We start from the raw sequence: 18564 nt of genomic DNA, 5'->3' as shown, positions 1-18564 counted from the left end.
AGTGTGTGCTGCTGTCCTGCAGTGAAAGGTCTCAATTTTCAAGCAGGGCTGAGATTGCCTTATAACAGACTAGTTATTCATTCCAGCAAAATCTTTCCCAGCTGCAGATGTTAAGTATCTCCAAACCAGAGATCTTTGTGTGTGGTGAATTCAAGCTTGTTTGATAGCAGACTAGCTAGTGAGGAAAAAAAAGCTGAAAACTGGTGCTGCAACCTTTTCTTTGTTCCTGCATCCCTGCTGAAGATGTGGACAAGAGCAATCAGAAGAGTATCGATGTAGCTTCTGCATCTGCCCTGCAGAGAGCAACCATTGCATCTGCAGAAAACGTGCATGTGCTCTGATGCAGCTGTTGCCCATCTGAAACACACTTCCTCTGAAATGTTTAGTTTGATGTGACAGATGTCTGAGGCTATTTGCTGCCATTACAGTAAAAAAAGGAGTCATTGCAAGTCCGGAGTCCATACTGACATGTCTACACCCAAGCACCATTTGGAAGCCACATATCTGCCAACCTGTAGTAATGATTGCCATCCTTAAAGTTAGCAGTCACTTCAAGAGAAGCTCAAGGGACTCAATTCTCCACTATAGCCATGTAAATAAGTTAAAGACCCCATTGAAGAAGCTCTGGTGGAGAGAGAGAACATCCATAAATACTTAATTCTGGTGTTGAAGGGCTTGGATCTTTTTCTAGATTGAAAGCTTGAATCCACCTAAAGATTAATTATTGCAACTGAATAGATGCAAGTAATTCTACATAAAATGCATTTCAGCTATAGCAGTCTACCTCGTTTTGCATAATCTCATTATTCTGGTTTACCTCTATCACATACACTATACTAGCACTTTTTGTGACACTAAAATAGTACCAGGGCATAATTCAAACCATCTGATTTATTTCAGATTGTAATTTTGAAAAGCCCTTTTCCTTTCCTATCTCATTTAGGTTCTTTATGAGTCTTAATGATGCTTTTGAGCAACTACTTGGAGAGTATTTTAAAATAATGTTAATTACATGGCTTTTTATCTTCCTGACTTAAGGTTTTACTGTCTCTTGCTTGGTGTTCGTGTTTTTTAGCATGAACCAATTTTAACTTTAAATATCTAAATGATGAGTTGCTGTGTCTACATCTTAATTTTCAGGGAATGTCTTGGTGAAGCACATGAACCTTGTGACTGTCAAACCTGGAAGGACTGGCTACAGAAAATATCTGAAATGAAACCAGAAGAACGTAAGAGTCGTGCTTGGGACAGGGGTTAATTTAACACACACACACACAAAAAAAAAAAAGGTGCTTTGTTTTTAGAGGGATTTTTTAGTTCCATTGAGTAAAAACTCTGCATTTCTTGAAAAACAGGGTAAAAGAGAGGAGGAAAATTAAACCCCTGAATGAGAGGCTGCTTCATACTTGGACTGCATATTAGGCAGCACTATGGCAGACTGTTCTCCTTAAATCATTCCTCTCCATAAATCCACATGTGGTTCAGTCACAACCTAGAAAACCCTTCCTTTTATAGATTTCTTACAGTAATTTATTGATTTATTCCTGAATGTTAAATAACTTTTACTGAAACAACTAATAAAGGTTGGATTTACGCAGGACAGACATTTCCTCGGTCAACAGAAACAAATAAAGATAAATAGTAATATGAAGAAGTACTAACTTAACTTGGTTACCACAGTTCAGAGCTTCCCATATTATGTTACAAATATTCTGGAAACCATAGAAAAATTTATAAAGAGGCAAAATAGACCATACTTTGTCTAACTATACCATTTTTTCTCATCTATTTATTTTATAATTTATGTATTATAAATATCATCTATATAATAATTTATATAGAAATATAAACTGTGTAGAAATATATGTAAATAATGTGTGATGATATTATATATTTATATGTGAGTAATACATATCATGAAGAATTATTATACTCTGTCAAGAAATAAGTAAACATATATCTTTTCTAATATGATTTTCACGAAAGATTACACAGGTACAATTTCAACTTCTCTGTTTTTGCATGCTCTGCATCCTTCTGTCACCCTCAAAAAGTTGTGGGAGTGAGTGAGGCGTATGAAGATGCTGCCAACTGCCTGTGGTTACTAACAAACTCCAAACCATGCGCCAACTGCAAATCTCCAATTCAGAAGAACGAGGGCTGCAACCACATGCAATGTGCAAAGGTGAGAAGGACCCTTCATATAATATGTTGTGAAACCATAATTCAGGTTGTGTATGTCATGTGTACCTGTTAGGAGCACAGGCTTCCAAAACCTCTGAATGTCACACCTGAGATCTAATGGAACCCGTTGCAAGAATTAGATAATTGACAGATGGTGGGTTACACATATTTAGAAAATGTTTCGTATTTAGTGAAATCTGTTTGGCCGGCAGGTGAACACTATAATGATCAAAATTTCATAAACACCTAAGAATTACTGGCAATACAGTATGAAACTTAAGAAAACGGAAATAATTGATAGTTTAATCATCCTTAATAATGTAGAAGAGAAAGAGCATTTTTATTAGGCAGAAGATGAAACATTTGAAGGAGTGGTAAGCTCTAATGAAGGTTTTGCCTTACTGCATTTTGCTTTTGCGTTATTTCTCTAACATAGCAACAAAACAGAGAAGTTCAGATGGAAGGCTGTAAACAGGAATTAATCAGTAGGAATAAAAAGACAGCAAAGAGTAATTCCAAAAGAAACATACTGGTGACAGCAGCCAAAAAATTAGTCATGAGTTTGAACTATGCTACAGAAATAAAAATAATACATTTTGCTGTGAGTTCAGTATCATTTGAGAATGCTTTTTCTCTCAAATTAATTAAAAGCACCATATTTAGAATACTGTTTATGTCAGAAATATATAACTACAGATAATACTTTTTTGAGGAGCACCATTAAAAATAAGGAAGTAGCACAGACTTGACATAGTTGGTCTCCAATAAAAAGCTGAGAGATTTAGAAAGTAATTCTCATTTTTTCTGGAAATGTGTTTCTCTTGCTCCATTGCTATGCAGATCACATTTTCTTTTTGTTACCATCACATATTCTCTCTCTTTCTGTGATATGAAGATTGGGTCTTTTTTTGGTGTTGTTTCTGTCTGTGGAAGCAGAGAACAGATTCTCCTTCACTTTGGTTTATGCCAAATTTACTGGTTTGGGTTTTTTTCTTAAATGATTTTCTAAAAGAGCTTCTAAATTCCGTAGCGCTAAAAACTGTAAAAGGTGTGTTTGTTGCAGCTTTTGCCACTGAGATCATCTCAATCGAACAAAAGTATGGATTCAGGCTGGAGATGACTTTGGCCATTAAACACTGTTAAATATAGACAGTTTAACACAGTACCCTTGCAAGGCACTGGCTGACAACCACAGTTTTCTTTTCTTCTTTGATGCTGTACCTTATAAACAGCTTTAAGCGTCCTTAAAAGGGCCGGATTGCTTTTCTGGTGGAGAAATCCCTGCCAACAGAAGCTGCCTCCCCTCAGCTCAGTGCGGAAGGATGGGAAGGGTGTCCTCAGGCCCAGTGCAGGGCTCAGACACAAGGCAGAGTCAGCATCTCGCTTGTCTCCTCCTCCACCAAAGGGTCTGTGACGGAGCTTCTGCCCTTGCTGCCTTCGCTCAAGTCCATGATGGGATGAGCTACAGCTGCCTCTTAGCAGCAAACAAGTGCCTTGCTGTACAAAAGGACAGTCTTTACTCCTAAAGTCACATTTCTGTATTTAGGCAGACATCATACTGGTTTATGAGCCCAGTTTCTAAGGACACACGGCTTAGCTGGTCCTGCTCTCTCACTCCCCCACCTTAGTATTTTTTTTTTTACCTTCTGGGTGCTTTGAACCAGACACAAAGGAACAGCAGGGGGTTCACAGAAACTCTGTGGTGCAGAGGCTTAATTTGTACTGACACCAAGAGACGGGCTGAAATACCCACTCAGCAGTTACCTCTTCTCCTTGGCTCAGGCGGTGGCCACCAGATGTGGTTTGTGAAGCCTGGGCGGTGCTGCTGCATGGCTGGGTGATCATAAAGACACATAAACAGAGCTCGGGGCTTTGAGAGATGTGTAGCAACAGATGGTCTGACCTAGTTGAAGATGTCCCTGCTCATTGCAGGAGGAATTGGACTGGATGGCCTTTAAAGGTCCCCTCCAACCCAAACCATTCTATGTTTTTATGTGGTTTGGAACGTTCAATGAGACCAAGGTACTGAAGGAGTGTCTGGGAACACTGAATGAATCTTGGGGTTTTTGAGGAGGCTTTTGGAGATGTGAGAGATTAGAAGATATATATGGTGGAGTGGTCATAGAAGGAGATCCTATGAGAGAGGTGAGATTATAATTGCAGTAGGAGCATATATGCATAAATTAATAGGAAGTCAAGCATTATTAGTTCTGTTGTTTGTGAAACAACTTGTTTCATACCATTTTTTTAATATTTTGTATTTTTTTTTCTTATAATGAATATGAGTGGGTTTGAATTACAGGCAAATGATGCGGTGATACACACTTAGCACTTCTATACACAATTACTCTCCTACTTCATTCTCAGCACTCATCTTACCATTTTGTATAAGTAAGCACTTCAAAAAACTGTTTAAGAACAAGGTGCGGCACAATAACAGGAAGAAATACTCCAGTCTGCATTGCTTTTTAGAAGAAAATCAGTACCACTGGTGAGACAAAGTTGGCAAAAACTACAATGCAATAATTAGATTTCATTTCTTTCTGTAATATATCTAATTGATTGTATAAAACAACTACTGCTAAACACAGTTGGTGTGGAATAGGTATTCCTAGAAAGGTTAAACTTATCAAAGAGAGAAGAAGTGCAGCTTAATTTACCAAATTCCGATAATAATATGAATAGCTTCATATTTATTAATGTAAATTTTTGCTTCATTTTTTCAGGATTTTTTCTTTGCTCATCTGTAAAACAGATAAACAGAATTCGCTAAGCCAAAGTCTTGCCTGACCATCCATAAATAGCTTCCCATTGTTTTGAAATAAACTAGCTGAGAACTGGATGCGGAGTTGAAACTATATAACACAGTTGTAACTTCTCTGGTGCAGAGAAGCCTGGATAAGTCAGATCTCCTTGTAAGGTGTTACCTGTTTCAAAAGCTCCCTGCTGAGTGGGTGCAGACAATGCCCACTTTGAAGTAATCAGTCTTCAAAGTTTACATTCAGGTTTTTTTCTTCTCTGTTTTTTGTCTCTTGCTTTAGTAATTGTTATTAAAATTTTGCATTGGGAACACCACACGACAAAATTACCAGTAATCATGTTTTTACGAAAAAAATCACCTTTTCTCATGGACAGTTGCTGTGTCGCTTAAAAAAATGAGACTTTTATTAAAACAAAACCAAAAAAAACCAGGTCTGATCAGCCATATTTATTGTTTGATTTATTTGATCCACTTAAAACTTAACTTGTAGATCCAACACAATCTTGTGATCCAGGGAACAAAAATTATGCCTGACATGATTTGATAACCCAGATCTTCTGTAGTAGGTAAAATAAATAGTAAGGAGGTTCCTCAGAAATTGCTTTGACCATAAACACACTCAAAATGATGTTAATTCAGCTGTTAATGGAGGAATAGTGATGCATAACTGCAAATCTACAATGTATCAACTTCTTTTTTTCTCCCCTGTTCCTTTTTCTTCTGCAGTGCAAATATGACTTTTGCTGGATATGCTTAGAAGAGTGGAAGAAGCACAGCTCTTCCACTGGAGGCTATTACAGGTGCACTCGCTATGAGGTGATTCAACATGTAGAGGAGCAGTCCAAGGAGATGACAGTAGAGGTAACAAATCAATGTGTGTGTTTCAAAAATAGTGCTAAGGCTGCAATTTTCTATTTAGGATAGGTTTAAGCAAAATGCTTCCAAACCTGAGTTTTAAATGGAAAAATACAACCTTAAATGCACCAAAGAGGCAGAAAGAAAACACTGCTTATTTGTGGATAGAAACATGACATTTGGTTCTGCTTTTGGCTTTGGTAACAACCACTGATTGACTTTACTAAAGTCATTTTACTTCTCTGTGCCATGGTTTCCTTTTGTAGAAATGGGTGTGCTGGTACTATAATTAGCTGCCATGCACTATAGAAGACATGCCTTAATTTTGGCATTTGGAAAGTCTGCTTAGACAGCATGCACACGCAGTGTATCAACCCTTCGGTTGCAGTATTTGAAGACTTGTGAATTTAAAAAACTACATTTGTCTCTTTACTTACCTGGCACTCAGCAGCATTGTGTACAATACTTTACACATAGTGGGAATAGAAGCAGTTGGTTATGTAATTGTATCTAATGCTGATTGCTACATTAACTCATAAGATTTATTGTGGTTTTTTGTTTCCCCATTATTTTCCAGGCTGAAAAGAAGCATAGAAGATTTCAAGAGCTTGACAGATTTATGCACTATTACACAAGATTTAAGAACCATGAACTTAGCTACCAGGTGTGGATCAAGCTATTTTTACTGATTTTTCTTTCTATTTTATTAATCCTCAAAAAATTATCTTATTGTCTTTCATTTATCTTCTTTTTCTAGTTAGAACAGCGCCTTCTAAAAACAGCCAAAGAAAAGATGGAGCAGCTGAGCAGAGCTCTCAGTGGAAGTAGGTATTTGCTGTGGTCTTTGAATTCAATCTGAAATCAAATTGACTCTGTTATGACTACACCCTTTTTATTTTTTTGGATAGAGCTCACATCAGTCCGCTGTGTGATGCGATCCCTCCAGTACTAGAATTCATAAGCAGTGGATGAAAGCTAAATGTACAGTAAATCTTATCTATTCCAAAGACTCAAGGAAAAAGCAGGATTAGTTAGGGAGAAGCTAATATTTGGTTCTTACTTCTTTAGTAAGAACACTGTGTAGTCTTCGAGAACCTGCTGCTGTTTACTTGCTAAATATTTAACTAACCTGCACATAAATTACATTTTAGAGGCAAACTTGTGCTAAAAGAAATGCTGACATCAGCAGGAGAATATTTTCACAATGTTTGTTTCATGCTGCAGCTGAGGGAGGCTGTCCTGATACCACATTCATTGAAGATGCAGTACAAGAGCTTCTAAAAACTCGCCGCATTCTTAAGTGTTCTTATCCCTATGGATTCTTTTTGGAGCCTAAAAGCACAAAGAAAGAAATATTTGAACTTATGCAGGTAACACATTTGTATATTTTACTTTTCTAATGTTACTTTTTGGTAATATTGGTTATCAGTGTCCTTTTCCCATTTTCTTAGTGTAAAATTGATAAACCTGCTTTGTATCAGTAACCAAGTTTAGAAAATCAATGCATTTTTACTCGTCTGTGACACAGCAGCTTTTAGTTTGATTTTAGAATGAACGAAAACCAACACTTTGCTGCAGAAGGGATAAGGACAGGTGAAAGGAAAAAAAAAGTATTTACTGTTAACGTGCTTATCTGAAGATAACATTTTAGCTTCAGTCTTCATCTCCTTCTCTAGCTCCTCTTTCCCTACTAATGTGTCTGACAAGTGTGTGGGGGCAAAACTGGGGGAGTGCCTGGGGTGGCAGTGGCATCAGCAGCAGGGGCTGCCGCCTCCTTTCCTGTAGGGCCCCTGAAACCTTTCTGACCCTGTGAGTGCAGGGGGGCCCTGCACCAAGTTGGACAGACGTTTTGGGGTATTTTGGTATTTCAAGTGGTATTTCCAGGAAGATGGATATCATTCTGCTCACTATTTATGGTGTAAAGCTCTGCCCGATTTTCATTTCGCTGTGAAATTATTTTGTTCTGTATTTAATAACTATTGCAGACAGACCTAGAAATGGTCACTGAAGACCTTGCACAGAAAGTGAACAGGCCTTACCTTCGGACTCCTCGCCATAAAATCATCCGTGCAGCTTGCCTTGTGCAGCAGAAGCGGCAAGAGTTCCTGGCCTCCGTGGCCCGGGGCGTTGCTCCTGCAGACTCGCCAGAAGCACCCAGGCGCAGGTAACCCCATCGCAGCACCGCGCCAGTCAAAAAAGCTCATTTGATAGCTGCCAAAGTGGGTGAATCCACTGCCACTCTTTGACATTGAGGTAAAGCGGAGCTGATAAGCCTGGTGGTTGTAAAGCACCACACAGTGACGTTTTCTTGGACATTAGATCCTTGTGGAATTACAGCTTTTCACTGAGGAAAAATGTGTTTGAGAGCCACTGCTCTGTATGTTGAGTGCAAATTGCTTCCCCATTTGCAATACATTAATGGTTAGATGTCGAGGCTTCCATTTCAGTTTTTTCCTTCAAGAGTGTCACTAAATACCTGGTACACTCCAAAAATCTATAAGTATTTGCTAAAAACATCAAACAGTTCTTCAATAGTCAACAATTTAATTGTATTGTTTACTAAATGAATTTTCAGGTAAGAATTAAAGCAGAATACTTGTTCAGTTTTGAGAGCTACAATTGCACAAGGTTTTAGATGTTGATAGGCTTTGAAGCTCTGGAAGTTGTTTGTCCTTTGTTCTACTTCTAAACTTTATGGTACATCTCTTCATTTTATAGCTTTGCTGGTGGAACATGGGATTGGGAATATTTAGGATTTGCATCCCCTGAGGTAAAGTATTTATTTTTCTTTTTTTTAAGCATAGTTGTGCATATTCTAGCAATACAGGTATGATTGCAGTCTGCATGAAGAGCTTCCTTATTTTAATTCAAAGCGTTTCAAGTTGGTTTAAGCTTACCATTTTATTTATTTCACAATAGAAGGAAATATATGCATAGCTAATTGTGCAATGACTCCAAACAATGCCTCTGAACATGACTATAGATATTTAAGTGGCATTAGACAAACGGTGTTGTAGTCATCATTTTCCAAGTACATAACCAGTTTTAATATTGTATATAAACTGGTATCTATGTGCTGGGGAGCTTTCAAGTCATAAATATATGAAATCGTTTAGATTATCTCTGAGTACAACCTCAGTTCAGCAGAATTTGACAAAAAGCCTAAGAAATTTCCATTCTTCTGTAACAATTCAACAAAAACATACAGGCACACACCTAAATATTATTAACCATTTGAAACATTTCTTTTTATTTTAATGTATTGAAGCAGGATGGAAATTGCATACCCAAATGAGATGAACTTCTGCTACTTAACCAAGATTGAAAATTATAATTTTAAACGTGGATATTCCACTATCTATTTATGGGAAAGAGTAAATAATTTTCAAGACTGCACTAAAACATTATAAGCTTCCTATAAAGCTTTATCACCTTAATTTTTATTTAATATTTTGAGAACATTAGATTAAAGCACTGAGTTACAAAACTTCATTTCAGCATCTCCTTGGTACTACTTTCTTTCTAGCTACTCATTTTAAAGCATCCTGGAAAACTCCATGTACTTTTTCTATATATTTCCTTTGCTATTGTTGTTGGTGAGCATCATGCTGGTGAGAAAATAGCTTGCTTCTCTACAAAAGATCAGCTTGCTTCTCCTGTCTAGTTCTTCTTGTCCTTTCTTTGGAAATAATTCCACATTTCATAATATCAAGCTCATTGTGTTGTTGCTGTATCGTCAGTGGAACTGGTTATGAGAAAAAGCTGACCAGAAATATGTTGATAAGCTGTTTAGCAGTAGGTGCCTTTGCAGTCATGCTTAGATGATTGCGTATGAGTTCTTTGATTTGCCTAAATGTGGCACTGTACCATGCGAGTCGGTTCCTTTGTCGTGCAGATACCAAGGATACTTGCAACCACCTATGCTAAAGGAATTTTGTAGAATTCATAATGGACATCTTTGTTTATTTTCATGAATTTCACGACCATTTTTTTTTTTACATAGAGCTGCAGTTTTACTGCCATGTAGTACAATTTCTGTGTATACCAGTTTGTTACAGAAAACAAAATCTTACTGGTTTTAGCAAAGAATGCTGCTTGTTGTAAACCACTCTGTGAAACTATGATGTTCCTACCCAATAAAATTAAAACTCTTTTTGTTCACATGTATAAAATTGTTCCAAGTAATCAGAAACAGTAGTAATCAAGATAGCTTTCTCAATGCTAAACAGTGACTAAAATTTAAATGGCTGTCGGTAAAATCTATTATTTTATTACAAACAGATGAGACACAAGATCTGATTAATAAATCTTAGTGTTCAGTGATCACTTATCATTATTCCATGTCTGATTCAAAGTGATATAATTGTATATTTTTAAAACAATTCTGTTATATTGTTCCATATCAAGATTTGATTTGCTGTTGTTTAGGGCACCACCTTCTATTGAGGTGGTGAGCTCCCTAGGAACTGGAAGAATATTTCATTACTTCATGATTGCCCTGGTATTTATGCTGTTCCATAGGCTAACAAGCATCTACTACTAACCACTGTTGAAGACAGAATATTGGGCTAAATGGACCTTTTGTCTGGTCCAGTACAGCCATTTTTATGTTCTTACAATATTGATGGATCTTCTTACATAGACAGAAGTCTGGCCACACTGTTCATTTTGTGACCATCCTTTTTGGCTTGCGTATGTCATTATGAATAAGAACTTGGTCTGAAACACTTCATGGAAAGACAACATACCATCATAATACCATCAAAATTAATAGTGTCATAATGTAAGAGAAATTACACTTCTGGATTTAAGTGTTAGATACTTCAGATGTTGAGATATTCTAGGATCAGGAGTTACTGTAAGAAAGGAAAGCGAATGGTAACGTTATCCTTCCCAATTCATTTGGCCAAATGAAGCCTTTGGAATACAGATTTCCCAACCTGGTGCTCTGGGAAGTAAACAGCAGTATTCTTTTCTGAAGAGAAGAGCTAGGACCTGAGTGTGTATTTTATTGCCTTGTGTAAAGGAATAAATTAAATTAATGAAAGATCTTACCTACACAGTCAGGTTCAGTGTCAGTTGTACTAACCAAAAAACATACCCGGAAATTTGCCTTCAAGCATAAAATTAGTCTCTTAATATTAGGATAAGTGTGGAAATCAAAACATTTCTTTCCAAGCATTAAAATAATTAACCCTTGGGATGTCAGCTTGATGTAGTCAAAAATGAGTCTTTTCCATAAATGCTATATAAGCTGTCTTGTGTAAATACAGACAATGTGAGAAATTACAGGATGCAGGAGTTCAAATTGGTATGGTAGGGTATGGTATGGCTCATTAGCAGCTCAAGTGAGGCAAAAATAGAGGAGATTTGTAATTCATGGAACAAAAATCCATCAAAGACTCTTCAGTAGAACTTAAGCTGTGGCTTAAGAAGTTCCTGAGCCAGAGTGTCCTGGGGGCTGGGAAAAGTACAAGTCCCGGTGTCTGTGTGCCAGCTTTCTATAGTCTTCCAAAGGTTATTTTCTACTGGCAATTGCTGGCAACAGGGACTCCGAGAAAATCTATCGGTATAATTCAGATTGGTCGTTTTTATGTTCTAAAATCACCAGGTATATATTTATTAAAAAGTGTGTTGAAGTGTGTGCATATGAAGTTTGGCATCAAAGCTTTTAAACAAAAGAAAAAAAAAGTGTCCTTGGAATTCTTAAAAAAAGGGAGATTGCAAGTATTAAATGTCAGTAATATGTCAAGTATTTTTCTTTGCTAATTCTTTATTTTATAGCTTTAGGATTACCTTGGATTTTTTTTTATTATTTATGTTAAGCATTGCATGATATAACTTGCAATTTATTTTTCTGAAAACAGGTGATTTTATATAAATGTATAAAATCACACATTTTTAATAAAAATGTGGTGCTTCTTACATCAGAAAAATATTACTGCATGCTGCCCTGTATTTTGTAACCTTTGGTTTATGCAGGAATATGCTGAATTTCAGTATCGGAGGAGGCACAGACAGCGTCGACGTGGGGACATGCACAGTCTGCTGAGTAATACTCCAGATCCTGATGACCCCAGTGAGAGTACATTAGGTATGTGCCTGCCTGGGGCTGGATTTTTTCTCTTTGTACTTCAGAAATTGCCAGTAGTGGCCACAGTGTTTGTTCTTCTGTGAAGACACTTTGAAGAATTTTCAAATACATTGCTGTATTTTCCAGGATGCAACACAAAGGCTTCTTTTTGTGGTTTTTTTATGTGATCTTAGAAGCATTTCTGACTTCATTGCGTCTGCATCTCTTTTTGAAGAGAAATGTGTTGATCTTCCCACTAACAGCTCCTCAGCTATTCAGAGCAGGTTTGCTTTTCTGAAGAAATTTTGAAGGGCACATGCTTCGTATGACAGTCTTATCTACATACCAGCCCTTTTATGCCAATTAGAAGGACTGGTTGTGCATAAAGAGTGTAGAAGAGGGTTGCCCTGCTTCAGACCTGCTGGAAGACAGTCCTAAAGCTGTATTCCAAAACCCTGCTCAGAAACTCCTCTGCTGGCAAAGACAGCCAGGAAACAAGTTGGTGTGGGCTGCAGCTTCCAGCACGCTGCTCTTCTAAGCGGCGCTACGGCTGGTAGCGCAGTCCCCTAAGGTCACTCTGACTTGGCTGCCTCTGTTCTGCCAGGAGATTTTGCAAAGGTACAAAAATACCATGAATCCAGATCATCCTGTGATGATGCTGTTTCGTCAGAGCTGCCAGTTGTGTGCCCGCTCTCCAGCCACGCTGCACAGACTCGCATTGCTGTGTCTCATGAACTTAAGTCCTCTCCATAGCTTGTCCTTTAAAAACAAAAGGAGAAATCCTTTACTGAGCAGAAATTTTAAAAAAAGGATTTGTTATTTTAGAAACAGTAAAGAGAATTCTGGTGAGCTTTGGTCCTTCCCTATTACAAGTAAAATGCAAAACCATCTTGTTAGGTTGAGGACTAGAATCTGATGGAACACTTGGATATTGTAGTGATGACCAGTGCATACTGTTAAAGCATGCAAGAGGGAATTAGTTTGTCTCACCTTATTTCACTTTAAAGTGGAAAATTCCATTTTTCAAAGTAAAAAAAGTTACATTTATTTTTATTGCAGATTAATTTTTCTGGAAAAAGCATTTTACTTCAAATTTTTTGTTGGTTGTTTTAAGAAAACAGCAATGTCAGTGATTGCTGAGGTATACACTAATAACTCTACTCTTAATTGTGCTGCAATGTTATGATCAAAATTAATATAATGTTAACATTACAGCTGAGTTGTTGTCTCTGAAAGAACAGAGAAATGGGCAGACTTTGGTTGCAGTCCCACTGTAGATGCATCCTGTACTGTGTCCATGTGCAGTATTTTTCAGGACTTTCCATAAATCATTAGAAGCAGTTTGCCCCTCCTGCCAACAGGCTCATGGTCCCGATGGCAAACCCTGTCCTTTAAAAGAGGAGAAGAAGGGTATTGAGAGCAGAAAGACACAAATGAACGAGGCAGTCTCTCCTAAAACAGTGGGACTGGTGTTTCACCACTGTGGAAGAGCTGGTGTGGAAGGAGTGTTGGGGATTATTTAGTTCAGAGTGAATATAGGAGTAAAATTTCACAGCTGGAATCCAAAAGGAAGGAAGAGATTTGCTCAGTTAATAACAGTGGAGAAGGCTTTCTCACTGGTTCTTCAACCGTTTTTGTTTCAATTGCCCAAACAGACACTCAGGAAGGTGGCAGTAGTAGAAGACATGGCACCTCCATGGTGAGTTCAGCTTCTATGGGTATTCTGCACAGCTCTTCGCTTCATGACTATACCTCTGTCAGTCGCTCTGAAAACCAGGATTCTCTTCAGGTATCTCCCCTAAGCCCTTTTCCATTCTCTCTGCTTTGCCTGCCTTCCTCTGCTCTGCTTTTCTGTGTCATTTTGTCTCTGCAAATTTTCTTAATTCTTTGATGAGAGATGGAGAATCTGGGACAACAAATTGTGCGTTCACATTGGTAAGAATTGCTAAATAATCACTATTGTAACAGTAGTCACCTTTAAATTGTGTTGTCAGCTGTGTCAGTAAAAACTTGCTCTGATAAATGACAGGTAGGAATAATGAATGGATTTTAGATTTGAGCCCAAGCTACTTTTGATCCAAAATACGTAAGGAGTTGAAAGTTCAATTCTGAAAGCAACCTTATGTACTTCCACAGGCTCTGAGCTCTTTGGATGAAGATGACCCAAACATCCTGCTAGCTATTCAGTTATCATTACAAGAATCTGGCCTGGCCATAGATGAAGAAACTAGAGACTTTCTAAATAATGAGGCATCTTTAGGAGCAATAGGTACCTCTTTGCCTACAAGACTGGACTCTGCTCCCATAAGTATAAATAATCCAAGAGGCGCCTTGAGCAGCTCTGAGCTCTTAGAACTTGGTGACAGTCTGATGAGACTGGGTACAGGCGATGATCCCTTTTCAGCTGATCGTCTTCATTCACACCCCCGCAGCGATACAAGGAGTGGATTATACTCAACATCTAGTGACGCTGACTCCAGCAGTCAAGATCCCAATGCCAGTGAAAATCTACTTGGAAATATCATGGCCTGGTTTCATGACATGAACCCACAGAGTATTGCTCTGATTCCCTCAACAACTACAGAAACGGATGACGATTCACAGCAACCCAGTACTGAAGGTGGGTCAGCAGGGCAACCAAATCTCACAGACACAGGGCTGGAGCCTCAGGAAGAGCATGCACTATTTGAGGATGCACTCAAAAATGAAGGCAGAGGAACCCAAACAGAGGAGGGCACTTCTGAAGAAAACATTATTCCAGGTGAAACAGTATCACGAAGTGGTGATAGTAACAGGGAGGTAATGAGCACGCTGGATGCTTCAGGAGATACTTCAAGTCAGACTCCTCAGACCTCAAGTGAATGGATTGAACATGTGCATCTGGTATGAATAAAAACTAAATCTGCAGTAAATGAGTGGTGGTGACAGATGGTACAGTATGTGGAGTAAGCATTATGGAGGCTTTGATCCACATAATTACAGCTCAGTTGTAACCACTGACATAACAACGGATATTTAGGAGTTCTCTTGAATTGTAGTTCTTTGTAATAATGTGAACCTTTCAAGGAACATCCTTCGCATTTAATTAGGTAGTACTTGCCTTTTTGCTCTCAAGAAAAAGGAATAATTAGGTTGTATTCCACATTCCTAATACAATGCAGCATCTGTTTAGCCTTAGGTTGATGATGATCCTTAACTTGAACATACGGATTAAAGGCTTACACTGATTACTTTGGTTGGTTTTCCGAAGAAATAGTTTATTCCATTTTTTAGAACTCATTCTTTCACCAAAATAACATTTAGCAATTCATTTGCATTTTGTTTTTGTTTTCCATAACTTTTCCTTACTCACTTTTCATTTTTGTTGGCAGTGTGAATGGAGGTATTTAATGCTTCTTTTTAGTACTGCTCCAGGAACCAGTTTTAGGGGATATTCTTTCCCTTTAAAATCAAAGATTTTTTCATGTCTATTTACAGTCCAAATGTGCCAAACTGTGAATAGTTAGCTGGCGGTAGCCTAACGAAACAGTGCAGTGTTACCTGTCAAACTAATCCCACAATTCCTAGCAGTGAAAGAAACCACTGGGTAGCATTGCTTCTCAAAATTTAACTGGCATTTGTTGCCATGGCGACTGCATTTAATTAAATGTAGCCTGTATCTTAAGTTAATAAAACCTAATGCTGCTGTTAAACAGTTATTTTAAATATTAAAATACAGTGAGTTAGCAACAGCTATGCTGTATTTTAAGAGACACTTTAATGGAAGTGCAATCATAGTTGTTTGTTTTCATAATTCTACAAAGCATTCTATGCACTAATAGTGCAATTACTTTTAATGATAACATTTTATAAAAATATAGGAGTACAGGATTTTCATATATTAGCCAGTCCCACAATTAAAGTTCAGATAATACATTCTGCTCAACATGTTACGGTGCCTTTGCCTAACTCAACTGGATAGTTGCCACAGTTAAACAAGTAATTCAAATTCAGTGTCTGCTCTGGAGTAACTATGCTATTAATTGCAAAGACCTCCATAAAACCACCCATGGCCTTGCCTTTACAGTAAATAACTAAATGTTAAGTCAGTGTTTTTGCATAAACAAAACACTGCTAGGTATTTGTTCAATTGCACAATATTCATTTGCTGTGTGATTACTGTTTAGTGTAAAAAAAAATGTAAAAAAGAAAACCACAAAAAAACCTTTTCCTAGTTGTTGTACCGTGAAAACAAATACTGGTTTTAGATTTGCTTAAAAGCATCAATCTACAGTTAGTGAGATACAATGGTACAGTATGTAATTACAACTAGAGTAAGTTGTTGAAATGGCTGTTTTAATTACATATAATCAAAACTTGTCATAACACAAGCAAATTACATACACTCCATTTTAAGTTTTGCTTAACTGTTACCAGAGATTTGTTGATATAAAAGTTTATTACTACTGAGTGTGTATAGGCAAGTGTCATGATAGCAAAGTTTATGTATTGATTACTGTGAGTTCAAGTGAGTGTTTTGGTAACTAATTCATGCAAACCCAGCTATTGAACCTTACAGTCACAAGGTTAATATTAGTAAAATTTGAAATAAGAATATTTTACCCTTACCCCATAAGAACCGTGGTCATTTTGCAAGCATCTTTAAGAGAGAATGGAATAGAATAGTCTCAAATCATTTTCCAACTTTAGCTGCCCTACTCCTGACATCATTGTGAACCTTTGGACATCTTTGAAAAACACCTATTTTAAATTGTTCCATGGTATAAGATCCTTCAACTAAAACAGTTCTTCATGAACCGTCATAATGAATTGGTCTGAAAGTTGTTTAACTCACATGGCTTCCTGGAACTGTAATTTCTGAAGAGAAAGATTCTCACAAAAAGATTGTGTTTTGCATTGAGATGTCTTGCAGAGTTACAGTAAGATATGTAAGAGTGCTCTCTGTGAAGATAGTGAAGTTTGTGGGTTCTGGTTCTTTGTAATTTGGTTAGGTTGTGCAGTATATCCATTGTTTCTGTGTTACTCTTATAAGCATGAAATTAGCCTATTAAATTTGTATTTTCTTGGTACTTATTTTAACACCATAGTCATTGACTTTACAATTCAAAAATAAAGTTTGGCAAGACTATTTTGTAAACCTGTTAATTTTATAATGTAAAAAAATTACTCTAACCTTGAATTGTTATTTGCACTTTCATAGTCTATACTTGATACATTCCCACTTTATATACAAGTAGGATACTACAACCATGTAGATGTTTGGCCAAATGAATGCTGTTAATAATATGTAAAATTCTTTGATTAAACATTTATTACTTAAACTAATTCCATTCTGTCTCATTCCGTCTTAGACTTACTGTAGTAGCTTCTTAAGATTGATGACAGACATTTTTAGGATATGTTCAGTCCCATGCCAGATTAGACGGGACCATATAATAAGTTGAATGTTTTGATTTGTAAATGTTTGCTTTGAAAACAAAATCTAAACCAGACAATTTTGTCTTAATTCATAGAATCATAGAATCATTTTTGTTGGAAAAGACTTTTAAGATCACTTAGTCCAACCATTAACCTAACACTGCTGAGTCCACCCCTAAGCCATGTCCCTAAGGACTTCATCTACATGTCTTCTAAACACCTCCAGGGATGGTGACTCCACCACTGCCCTGGGCAGCCTGTTCCGATGCCTGACAACCCTTTCTGTTAAGAAGTTTTTCTTAATATCCCATCTAAATTCTCCCCTGGCACAACTTGAGGCCATTTCCTCTTGTCCTCTCTCTTGCTATTTGGGAGAAGAGACCAACACCCTCCATGCTACAACCTCCTTTCAGGTAGTTGTAGACAGCGATAAGGTCTCCCCTTAGCCTCCTTTTCTCCAGCCTGAACAGCCCCAGATCCCTCAGATGCTCCTCATCAGACTTGTGCTCCAGACCCCTCACTAGCTCCGTCACCCTTTGCTGACCTCTCTCCAGTAATTGCTACAGCCATATTGTGCACTTGTTTTTGTAAAGAGTAAAGCCATGTCATTACAAATAGTGGTGCTAAAGAGAGTGTGGGGGGACTGATTTTTGAGGAAGATCCCGTTAATTAGTTACTTAAGTGACACTTAATATCCAGGCTCCATTGTTACCAGGAAATTCCAGCCTGCCTCTGTTACAGTAAATAACTAAATGTTAAGTCAGTGTTTTTGCATAAACAAAACACTGCTAGGTATTTGTTCAGTTGTTAACAGTAATTTAATTAGCTTCCTCCAACAAACACGCCAAGATGCTGGAGAGCTTCTAAAATCTAAGGGACAAAGGCCCTGCAAGGCCCTAACCATCACCTCCTGCTGTGGTGTCACTGCACACGCTGCAGTCAGCAAGTACCAAGTTTTACTAAGACAGTGAGTATCACAAGATGGATTTTTGGTTTAATGGCAGCTAGAACATACTAATAGATGTACGAATTTAAAACATACTTTCTGTGGTGTTTAAAATCAGAACAATATGCTTCAAAAGCAGACACCCCACAGCCTGCTTTCAGAGATGTGTTTATCAAGGCCAATTTCACTATTGTCTTCTCCTCCTCTTCTCCCTCCCAGCACACATGAGGCATGGAGGCATAGTTTCTTCACTAAAAATTCTTGACCACCTACTCAGGACTACACAATATACTGATTGTTGTCCTTATTATTCTTCTGAAGATCAGC

The 18564-nt window shown here is 37.6% G+C and overlaps 1 protein-coding gene across 7 annotated transcripts in view; it reads left to right on the top strand.

Annotated features, from left to right (window-relative positions):
* The window catches only part of ANKIB1 (ankyrin repeat and IBR domain containing 1), a 93840-nt gene extending 76642 nt beyond the window's left edge, over positions 1-17198 (top strand). For 5 of the 7 annotated variants that reach the window (XM_082045651.1, XM_082045653.1, XM_082045649.1 and 2 more), the window contains exons 10-20: positions 1141-1229; positions 2055-2185; positions 5672-5806; positions 6378-6464; positions 6558-6624; positions 7025-7170; positions 7786-7964; positions 8519-8570; positions 11783-11894; positions 13529-13662; positions 14010-17198. In XM_082045651.1, coding sequence (XP_081901777.1) covers positions 1141-1229; positions 2055-2185; positions 5672-5806; positions 6378-6464; positions 6558-6624; positions 7025-7170; positions 7786-7964; positions 8519-8570; positions 11783-11894; positions 13529-13662; positions 14010-14762 — 1885 coding nt within the window. In that variant the 3' untranslated portion in view covers positions 14763-17198. The remainder of the gene's footprint in view (positions 1-1140; positions 1230-2054; positions 2186-5671; positions 5807-6377; positions 6465-6557; positions 6625-7024; positions 7171-7785; positions 7965-8518; positions 8571-11782; positions 11895-13528; positions 13663-14009) is intronic. The other 2 variants (XM_082045650.1, XM_082045655.1) reach the window with 2 other exon arrangements.
* The last annotated feature ends 1366 nt before the right edge of the window (positions 17199-18564 follow it).

This window comes from Streptopelia decaocto (genome assembly GCF_964273445.1).
Source record: "Streptopelia decaocto genome assembly, chromosome: 2".
Taxonomy (NCBI): Eukaryota; Metazoa; Chordata; class Aves; order Columbiformes; family Columbidae; genus Streptopelia; species Streptopelia decaocto.
Note: the sequence above shows the minus strand (reverse complement) of the source record. Positions and strands in the feature narration are given on the sequence as shown.